The 11,225-nt window shown below is 41.3% G+C and overlaps 2 protein-coding genes across 3 annotated transcripts; both read right to left on the bottom strand.

Moving 5' to 3' along the window:
- Positions 1-188: 188 nt before the first annotated feature.
- RB195_026368 (uncharacterized protein) lies at positions 189-3,027 on the bottom strand (the record flags this gene model as incomplete). The annotated part of the gene is made up of 3 exons (XM_064214888.1): positions 189-277; positions 1,688-1,789; positions 2,967-3,027. The coding sequence occupies 3 exons, from the start codon at positions 3,025-3,027 to the stop codon at positions 189-191; spliced, it is 252 nt and encodes an 83-aa protein (XP_064070769.1).
- Positions 3,028-8,950: 5,923 nt separating this feature from the next.
- RB195_026367 (uncharacterized protein) lies at positions 8,951-10,850 on the bottom strand (the record flags this gene model as incomplete). Of its 2 annotated transcripts, XM_064214887.1 has the most annotated exons (4): positions 8,951-9,410; positions 9,704-10,134; positions 10,312-10,433; positions 10,598-10,850. In XM_064214887.1, 4 exons carry the CDS (start codon positions 10,848-10,850, stop codon positions 8,951-8,953), a joined length of 1,266 nt encoding a protein of 421 aa, XP_064070767.1. The 2 variants fall into 2 exon arrangements, with proteins under 2 accessions (XP_064070767.1, XP_064070768.1); XM_064214886.1 differs by lacking the exon at positions 9,704-10,134 and having other exon boundaries at positions 8,951-9,502.
- Between the last annotated feature and the right edge of the window lie 375 nt (positions 10,851-11,225).

Below are 11,225 nucleotides of genomic sequence, written 5' to 3'. Positions count from 1 at the left end.
GTGTTCTTGTATGGCGTAGCGCGATTTTTGTTTCTGACGTAGTCTGAATTATTTACGAGTGAAAACAACTGTGCTCTTTACAGTATCCGAATAATTTAGAATTTTGAATTAGTACAACTGATATATAGATCTGATATACGTATTCAGCAATCAAGAGGATAACTGCAAAAATGAAACGTCGAGTATCTTCACCGCAGTTTTCTCAGGTAACTGTTAAGGAGGATTTTTCGTAGGACTCCACGTTCGGTTCGCTTCGCTGTGAATCGTGCTTTTCCGTCTGAATATAGAACAGTATGACAATACTCTCAACATTTGTCATGAAATAATGATACTTGCAACACATTAAGCAATGGCATAATAAATTAAGCTTGGAATTTTTGCAGCGTGTAATTCCATCTCCCATTGGCGTAGTATGGAAATTTTTTCATGCCATTTTTATAAGGAGATTTTTTAATTGACATGCAAATGGAATGGAAAAAGGGATAAAGGAAAATACGCAGGAAACTACAGTAGGATTCTTTTTTGCAGGCGCTTACTCGATAGCGCAATGCACGGTGTTCCAGGTGTGAACGTGAAGTATATCGAATTTGTCAGCCTAATAATTGCTACGCTTGGGGTCTCAATTTTCGAAGCATGCGATGAAAAACCGCTGATGAACCACCCACATGTTTACACTTACGTTATGAATAATGCAAGGCAGAAAATACATTTGGACTCACTGTACAGTTTAATGCATAGAAACTGGTAAAAGAAGTAATTTATCTCTATTTACGCAATTCTATTCAATTCAAAAAAAGAAGACGCGCTATACCATGCAGACTGGTTGGAGCCTTCTCGTGCCTACATAAAAGTTCGTGATAAGTGTGCATTCACGTTTAAGAGAAAGAAGAAGACTGAAGAAAAATGCCTAGGTGATGGGTACCCGCTTAGGGGAATATCGAGCTCGCGATTTTTCTTTTCTTATCTTCTGTGTATCTGCGGAAAATAAACTGGGCATTCCACAAGAGAAGGCACTTTTTGTCGTACTCAAACCACGGCAAGCGATTCATTGTAGAGTGTCGCCTGTTTTTTTTTTTTTAAAGATCATGGTGGTCTCGTTTGGGGACTTAATTTTTTGAAGATGATATCAATGATAGTAACACTTTTTAAATAGGTAAAAGTAGCCCATAGCAAATGCGACACTTACTTCTTCTTTACTTCCTCGTTTCTAAATTAAAGGCATCACCCCACGAATCTGAGGTGGTGCAGATTTCAGGTGGAGTATTCGTATACAGGATGGGAGACTACGGAGAGGGGGGTGATTCCGTCCATTTCTTCCTAATAGCCGTAAAAACGGCCCAGAAGATACTGCTTCATTCGTTTTGGCGCACCATTTTGTACAAGAGGTTCAATTGGAGCGCGCCAGCCTTGTTCACGCACCGCATCTTCCGGGCCGTTTTTTTACGGCAATTAGCAAGAAATGGACGGAATCACCTCCTTCTCCGTAGTCTCCCATCCCGTATACGAATACTCCACCTGAAATCTGCACCACCTCATATTCGTGGGGTGATGCCTTTAACCCATTTTGACAGATCACTGACTTTACATTTGTAATCAGTTGGGGCAATCAGAATATTCTAAGGGGAGAGTCCTATCTTGCAAATAACTTGTGCAAACGCTTATGGGATAAGTGCTTATGGCGACTTACCTACTACACAAAGTGGTATATGCAACTTCGTCATCAAGTTATTCAGACAGACTTCGTTACCTCTGCACATACCGCACAGCGTGTTATCCACTTCAACTCCATCTAAACCACATCCATTACACGAGGCTGATTTATTGTATTTTTTCAAATTCTTCATCCTCTGTAAGGAAATTAAAATTGGTTTGCATAAATACTACAATGTACTTTAACATGTCCACTCATGCTCAGTTTATTTATGGTTATGTGGACGGCGCATAACTTTTCCGTGAGCAAAAGTTATACGCCGCCCACACAATCATAAATTCAGTTCATTTCAAGTGTCGTCATAACAGTTATATTCATTACGCATTGCTTTAATGCTATGTGAATGCATAAATATGTAAATAAATACATAAAATATATAAGTAAATAAGTATACGTTGAACACCTGCATCAAATATTTTGTAGGAGATACAAGAGTAGAGTTATCGATTCTACCAACCATTGAATTTACTGAATGAACTCTTTGATGTGTGATCTCTGTGACTACTTCCCTTTCAAGATTGATTTGAGAGATTGAAGAAGAAACTCGATGGTTCAATTTTTCGAAAGGAATTTGTAGGCTAAGATCAACAGGAGCTCTCACGTCCCTTACAAAAAGCACAGATACTTCCACAGAGAGTGATCATCTTCATGTTTTGCTGTTCTCGTTTTTAGAGAATCAGAAGAATGATCAAAGAAACAGAACCACTATAGAATTGAGAGAAGACTCTGGATAAACTTTTGCATACTTTGACACCCATTTCAATGAATGACGTGGTTCATTTGGTCAGTTGAAATTACCATCAAAAGAGGAGTGTTTATAAATTATTTATGCACATTTTTTACTTCTATAATTCCGTTGCAAGTCTTTAGAGTGTACGCATAAAGCGCTATTTCCAAATATTATCCCTGAAAAATAAAAAGAAAGTTGCGAGTGGTGTTTTAAAATATGTTGCGACAAAAGTTCCAGAATTCTTCCTGCACCTCGCGGACCTGTGCTACGTGAGCAGCGTTCAACTATCCCAGATATGCAACATTTTGTTTCCAAACGTTGTCGTGGACTGCACTTGGCACACGAAAACGTCACATGCAGTATTTGCCACACAATGTCATGCGACTACGCATCGAACGTTTCTCCTTACATTAGAAGAAGGAGGCTTGATTCCTTCTATATAATATTGGGAAAGGAAGGATTTTTGCATATTTCGCTCTAAAAAAATCCAGGTGAGTTATCGAAATGATTCTCAAACGAACATACCTATCACAGCTGAACACGTTAGGAGGGTCAGAACAATCAACGTTATTATGCGAACAATCATGCTGATTACCTGAAATGGATAAAATAGACAAAACAAAATAGTTTACTTTCGGGTAAACGAAAATTTCTCTGCTTAGAGGAAAGTGCTACGAGTGGCCTTCTTAAAAATGCTGTTACGAAAATATAACTTAATTGGTATAGGTCTTAAAGTCTTTATTTATTTATAGTGCTCCGACGAGTTAACGTTTCACTGAGAAATGTGGTATAAAAGAAAAAAAAACAAACAACCACGGAAAAAAACCGCGTACATACTTGTTAAAGGCAGCGTATGACGGAATAGACGTGCTAGGGCAATCTGATAGAAAACAGAGAGTTAGGAGAGTGGATTACGGATGAAGTGAGCGTGTTCCTGCTCAATTTCCATCCTGGAAAACGTAGTGGAAACGGCGTTCGTTCGTGCGAGGTTGGTTGAAATGCGCCACAATTGTGCATCACCGTATCCACGAGCGAGCGGTCGAGGATCAATGAGATCTGTTCACCATCCTATTCAAATAAATCCAGTGAATAAATTTCTGAGGGAAGGGGATATGTACAATGGTGGTACGTTCTTACGTACTTCGCAAGCACAAAAGCCGTACGATGCTCGTACTCGTACTGTACACCCGAACTCTACCTTTTTCTGGAGAGATCCCATACTGTCAATTTTTTGATATGCTGCCTTTAAGTTGACAAAAATTCATTCGAATGCTAGGTGTACTCGGGCGGTTATCATCAAACAATTGTCACTACCGCTAGAGCAAACGTCTATTCTGGTTTGGAAACAGAAAACCACGAAGTTAACGCATCAAGACTATTCAAAAGAGGGCTAAATAGATCAGCAAGATACAAGAACTTGAATGACTTCACCGCTTTAAAAAATTATACGCCAACTCATTCCGGCTACCCACATGTTCTGACTGAAATAGCGCATTAATAATTAAAATAGATTTAAAAGGAGGCAATAACCTCTAAACTATAGACGCAGTTGATTTGGTGGCTCAAAAATGCAAATGCCATAGTATCTTTATAAAAGTGCAGATTGCTGAAGAGGAGCAGTTAATTGAGATGGTGGCACCTAGCGCAAGAGAGGATTATTTAGCTTTAGCAGTTCAGTACAATTGTCCATTCGACGAAGAAGGGCAAGGTTGTTGGTGTCTGATGCAAATTTGCAATCTTGCTGCTGAGTTCCTTTGTGAGTCTGCGTTAGAAATCCGACGAAGCAAGATTGAAGATTCTTTGAAGATACCGAGTAATTCTTGAGGGTATGCTCTTTGAACTCTCAAGTAGGGTTTGGGATATATGTTAAAAGTTTGAGAAGCACCATTCGGATCAAAGAATCAGAATCAGGAAGGATCAGAAGCGTTTAAAACACCAAAGCTATGTATCAACTGAGATGAAAACGCAACTTTGTACACTCAAAAAATTGAAGAAAGGGGGCAGAGCAATTTTTTTCATTGGATATACACATATTTTTTTACAGGCGTAATATAGTTCTAATTGTAATTGTGTAATTTCCATTCAGCGTGTTTTCGCTTTGCCAGCTGCATACGTGTAAAAAGTTCTTTTAATTTTTTTTTGTTTAAAATATTGCTACTGAAATTATAGGTGTTCGAGGTCTGCTAACTACACTCGGAGCCACAGCTGCTGAAGAGAACCTAGAATCAAAAACCTTCTTCTGTGTCGTTTTTAACTTCTCGGTTACAATGACATGCAAAAATCTCTAGTTTCGAGTTCCCAGTGTATATAAAAGCCAAAACTTTTACATACATACACGCGCGTCACAGAGAAATTACTTGCTGTCAGGTAAAAGTAAACCGCATCTGAAATAGTAGTCGATTCTGCATTTCCACTCTTTTACTAGGCGGAGCTTTTAGTGTGTTCAAATGAATGAACAAATGAATAGATGAATGTGATGAAATAGATGAATAGAATCGTAACGTAAATTCGTGTGTAACTGTTTGCGTCACATTGTATCACAAATAAAAGTTATAGCGTGTCACACCACGAATAATGTCATTTCGACTACACTGTATGTGTGGCAGAGGCGATTGTTCGTTGGCTATAGACAGAAAGAAGAGGGATGCTCGAAGCATCGGTAATTTTCTGACCTTTAGCTACTTCGCTAAGCAATATCACTGGAAATGATGAAATGATGGATGTCACCGCAATGAATCATTGCGTACTGGCCACCTATGCGAGCATAAATGAGTAATCTAAGTTTGACGCAGTTGAGTTCGCAATTATGATGTAGTAAGGGCACTGCAATCGAAATAATTGCTTTCCATAAAAAAATATAAATTCGGAAAGAACTATCAGGATGAGCATGGTAGTGGGCGATAATAATTGTACAGCAGACTTCTAGTGCCGTCATAGACGAAATAGCTTCTTTGCGCTTTCAGTTCCTCGTCTTACGTCTTCTTCCAAAGATTGATGATGTATCTCTGGATCAATCTCGAAGGATGCCCTGCAAACTACATAGTTAGGTTTTGAAACATATCACACCTGATATACCGCTCACTAGTGGAAAAATGAGGTAGATATGAGGAGAAAAATAAATAAACTAAGGAAAAGCTGTAACAGATATTGCTGTTTGTATAAGCAGGTAAGGAAATCTGATACAAAAATGAGGTAAACAAAAGAGCGGCCAACACAAAGATATTACCAAGGTCGGTTGCCTATCATCCGTTGTGAGGACTTGAACCTGATTTAAGCACATGGGTTCTCAACTACCTAGCACACAAACGCAACAAGGAAAATGAGAGACGGATAGAGAGGAAAAACTATTTTCTACTGCGCAAAAATGTGGTTATCTACATTTCTCTATTTCTGCTGTAAGAAATAGCATGGCTATAGTGAAGGGAATATTTGATCATTACATTTGCGATGGACTTTGCAACTTTTGCCTTTGACAGAGCGCAACGTCGACGGGAATCGTGAAAAACGAATTCCCATATATCGATCATATGTATTTATTCAGGTAGGAAAAAATAAGACATAAACAAGAAAGGTGCTATGATTGATGCTAAATGATATGCTAAGGACTTTCTGCTGCTCGGACTTCAAAAAAAAACGACTCTTTTGTCAATAATGAAAGCGTTTACAGATTTGTCCTAAACTAACTGATTAAGAATGCCCTCAGAGTGCATACATATTTATTTCTTGAAAACGTGAGGAATATTGGTCATTATTTGCTGCACGCCAATGTCATATAAAACATCCTAGAAAATTGCTACGTATGCTTTCATACTCTAATTCTCAAGCTCTCTTTACAATCTTTTTTCTGGATGCCTTATTTCCTAGGCCTAGGATGAAAACGTTGAAAAAGGATAAAGTGTTCTATAGGTTGCGCGACGGGGCTATGTGGGCATCGAAAATGTGCGCATCCACAATGCACTGAAGAATTAAAGGCAAAATCGTATCAGCAAAAACTCATAGGAAAAATACTCCATTAAAACTGAGTGCAATCTTATCAAACTATTTGGTGTATTTCACCACATGAAGGATCCGAGTGGAGAATGAGCAGTTTTGATCATCATATGCCAGGAAACGTGCATTGAGTTTTTTTTTACCTTGTACAGTGTCTGTTTAAGAATATTTTTTTGAAGGATATGCCGAATTCATTCTCTAGAGATTGAAAACAGCAACAAAGAAAGAAGCAAAGTGCCTAACATCTACAAAAAAAAATTAAAAAGGAAGAAAAAACGAAAAGAAATCAGATATGTGGACTCTTGCCAAGTGCGGTTATTTTATAAGCGCAACCATTGTTTTGCTCAATGGTTGATCGGTACAAGCATTTTCCCTATATCGTCAGAGCATCGATATTCATCAATATCGATATTCTTGAGAAATCAGTTTGTTACTAGCGTTCCCAAACATGGTCTTGGCAAAACGGTCACCGTTTACTGATAGAAACCGTCTGGAATTACAGAAAATTATATGAGGACTCTTTTCTTGTGCTAAGATTTTTCGCAACTTCAGATTTTGTGTACAGGAAATCCATTAAATGTAATAGTGTTAGTGCAGGGATATGTTCCAAACGCATTAAGTATTATGAGACGAAGAGCAGAACAGAAGCGAATAACGCACATTTCAAATGCAGACGCGTCTCGTCCTGCTCGAGTCAGCCGCTTCGTAGGCGTGGTAAAACATTAATAGTTCAAGTGAGATGCTGAAGGGTTTTAAGGTTGTACTTTAATGTTTATGAATGCAACTGCAGAATGGAACTGGGTAAAATTTTACAGCCAGTAGCTCTGTCGACAAAATATCGGTGTAGTAACAGCGTCTGTGAGTGCTCCAAATTTCATATTTTACGCTTACTTTAAAGAAGAGCAAATCCACAAAATGATGTGTCTTCACAGTTCCAATCAAATACCGAATGTTCGTCTGTGTCGTGTCTTGAATCCAGAAAATGATGAACTATATACGAGGGTTGGCAACATCGCCCTTCTTTGAGATTCAATCAATTGAGTACAGCTAATGTCCACTGGTTTCAGAATCCATAAGATCGCACATGATGAGCACTCTTCGAACTTATCATAAATGTTATATTTATGTGGATTATGTAAACTACCTTCAATGACAATGCATGCAGCATTTATGAGAAATTCGTTTTTATAAGAAAGTAAAAAAGTGGGCACTGGCTAGGCGTTGCACATCTTTAAGGAAATTATTAACAATGTTGTGACGAGCGATTATTTTTCTACTTAGAAGAACGCGGTAGGGGTTGGGAACAAGAACGCGGTAGTGGTTAGGAACAAGAACGCGGTAGTGGTTAGGAACAAGAACGCGGTAGTGGTTAGGTCAGTAAAATACATATTGAATAAGAATAAGCATATTGCAAAGATATTGTGGAAATAAGCAACAATTTCCAAGGTTTTTTTTTATATTCTAGGAAGATGAAGGACTTCCATCAGTTGCTGTTACCGGTATCTCGTAACAAAGTTCGACTTTTTATAGAATACATAACTGCACAATTGTTGTTTTTGCCTTGAAAGGTTCTGCCTTTCTTTCAAAAATACTTTAACCAGGTTGGAAATGTAAAAGAGTCTTTGTAGTCTGTGTAGATGAGTCCTTATACCGAAGCGAGCGTTGCTGCGATTTTGAAGCAACAGTCTCCAGAGTAGCGTTTCTTCTTCCATTACTCCAGTGAATTTGCAAGACAGAATAGTCGGCCTCTTCTATAGTGTTTTTGCAGTTGCGAACACCGTGAGATTCTTCAAAAAAATCAAATCGAGTTCTTAAAAAAAGGGGATAAAAACAATAATTTCTGGCCCCTCTACCTTGACATCTTCTCCTAGACTTCTTCTTCTTCCTAGTGTTTGTTCCGCATTGATGCAGGGTCCGCCTTTCTGCTTCTTTTCTTCCATTTGATCCTATCCATTGCATCCGCCGTACATAAGCGCGCATCTATCACATCTAGCTTGACAGCGAATCTTTGGCCTCCCACGCGGCCTCACTCCTGAAACGTCGAGCTTCAGAGCGGTTTTGGCAACAGAATCTTCCTCTCCCCTCAAGACGTGACCAAACCATCTCAGTCGCCCCTCTTCATCTTCTCAGTTATCGGGACGACGCCGAAGATGGAGCGTACAATGTCGTTGGATACTTTCTCTTTAGCGTTACATCTACCGTCCACCTCAACATCCGCATTTTTGCAACACTCTTTCCAAGGCTTTCGTCAGCACGTGCATCCGTGAAGGGCAACAGGACGCACAACCGTCCTGTAGATCTTCGACTTCAGTCGAACAGGGACTTTCTTGTCGCACAGTACGCCTGTTGCCATTTTCCATTTCATCCATGCCACATTAACACGTGCTCGACCTTACTGATCAATGTCGCCTGTGGAAGTCACTTTGGATCCAAGGTACTTGAAACAGTTCACCTTGTTTAATTCGGTGCCATCGACACGAATTGAGCCATCCTCTATCCTTGGTCCGCACTCCATGTACTCAGTTTTTGATGTGTTGAGGCGCAATCCATATTGCTGCAGCCGATCCTTCCAAGACTTGTTTCTGAAGATCATCTCGAGACTCCGACGCGAACATGACATCGTCGGCAAAGAGTAGAGCCCACGGATGCTGCTTCTGGATTTCCTTCGTTATCGTGTCCATGCACAGTATGAATAGCAGGGGTGAGAGAGGTGAACCCTGATGAGCACCTACTTGTATGGGGAATGGTCTGCTTGTTCCAGCAGCACATCGTACAACGCTGGTAGGCTTCGCATGAAGCAGCTTTATCCACCGCACATATTCTTCTGGTACTCTATGCGACCTCATGGACATCCATAACAGCTCAGCTGGGACACGGTCGAAAGCTTCCACGAGATCGAGAAAGGCAAGATGCACACTGCGGTTCTTCTCTCGATCTTTCTCCAGGAGGATACGGACAGCATGGATAGCATCTATAGTGCTGCAGTCCTTCACAAAACCGCACTGGTTGAGTAAAACACTGACAATTTTCCTCAGACGAGCCTCCAGGACACGCTCAAAAACCTCAAAAACCTAAAAACGTATTTCACAGCAGTCGTATAGGCCTGTACGAAGTGCAGTCAGCAATGTCTCCTTTCTCTTTCCAGACAGGCACGGTCACGGAAGTTTGCCAAAGGTCTGGAGTCCGTCCTTCTGCAACGATCTTGTTAAATAGAGTTGCAAGCCACACGGACCCTAGCAACTTCCAGACATCAGCAAGTATGTCATCAGGACCGGTTCGACTTCATTTTTGCGAGGGCAGCACTGGCTTCGACGGCAGTAATTGGTAGAACAGGACCCTCGACGCTGGGAACAGTTGGGATCGGGGGATGGCAGAACTCTTCGTTACACAAGTGGTTGTAGTACTCTCGCCACCTCTCCAGTATGTGACCAGGGCGGCGCAGAACGGCTCCATCAGCTCCCTTAACGATCTTGGTGTGCTCCATATCCAACGTTGAACAATGACGCGCTCTGACTAAACGATACACTGCCCGCTCGCCTTCTCTGGTATCAAGCATGTCGTACACAGCCTTGTAGCCTTCCGACTTCGCCTTGGAGACTGCCTTCTTAGCCTCCCTCTTCGCCGCTAGGTAAGCACTCCGATCTTCAGGCTGACGTGTCCTCCACCAGAGCTTATACTTGGACTTCTTCTCACGAACTGCCGCCTGAACTTCCTCGTTCCAAAATCACGTAGCCTTTTGTACTTTGGGCTTACCTAGAGTCGTCTTTCCCAGAGTGTTCTCCGCGGTGAAGCGTATAACGCTGGAAGTAGACGACTAAATTTCTTCCACACTACGAGTAGGGTGGAGAAGTGTAGATGGAGCCACGGACGCGAAAAATACCTTCTTTCGATCCTTCAGATTCCACCATTTCATGCGCTGTGTTTCAGTCCTTGGATGTCTCGTTCTTGGACGGGAGATTTTCAAGTCCATAACGGGCAGATGGTGTTGGGCAGCGACATGGTCTGTAGGGATGACTTTTGAATCTTGCAAAAGTTGGCGATCTCGTCGGCGTAACATCCAGAAATCTATTTGTGTTTCACGACCGCCGCTGGTGTACGTGATCAAATGCGATTTTCTTTTCCGATACTGCGTGTTAGCAATGATCAAGTCACTTGCAACAGCATACTCCAGGATTCGTCGTCGTTACGGGCTCCATAGCCATATCCACCATGACAACTCTCGAACCCGTCTTTCCGAGAACCGACATGTCCGTTGAAGTCTCCTCCGAATAGAAGTACTTCTTCGTCTTCCAGGGATTGAACGTACCGCTCCAGATCTTCCCAAAAGCACGCCTTCTCTTCTTCACTACAGCCCATCTGTGGCGCATAAGCAGAGACGACTCGCAATTCCACTTCTCCTGTATCTACTTTTACAGCCATCAAACGATCCGATAGTCGATCCACCGCTGTGACGCTCTCAAACGTCACATCGTCAAAACGTCTCGTTCAATATGATACCAACGCCATTGCGATTTGATGTACCGTGGTAGATGAGCTTGTAGCTATTGCCTAATTCCCTTGACTTGGAGCCTTTAAAGCGAGTTTCCTGTTTTTGTTTTACACAATATATGTCAACACGGCGTTTTCTGAGACTGTCTGCCAGTTCACGACTTCTTCCAGTAAGCGTCCCAACGTTAAGTGTTGCCAAGCGCATGCGGATCTTGCTGGCGATGGCGGACTAACTTCTTTGGCCGGCTCCATCCTCTAGCCGGTAGCCCTCGCATATTTGCCATTTGCTCGGGCGAGGACAATGCG

This window comes from Necator americanus, chromosome X (assembly GCF_031761385.1).
Source record: "Necator americanus strain Aroian chromosome X, whole genome shotgun sequence".
Lineage (NCBI taxonomy): Eukaryota > Metazoa > Nematoda > Chromadorea > Rhabditida > Ancylostomatidae > Necator > Necator americanus.
This window is presented reverse-complemented; position numbering and strand designations above follow the sequence as displayed.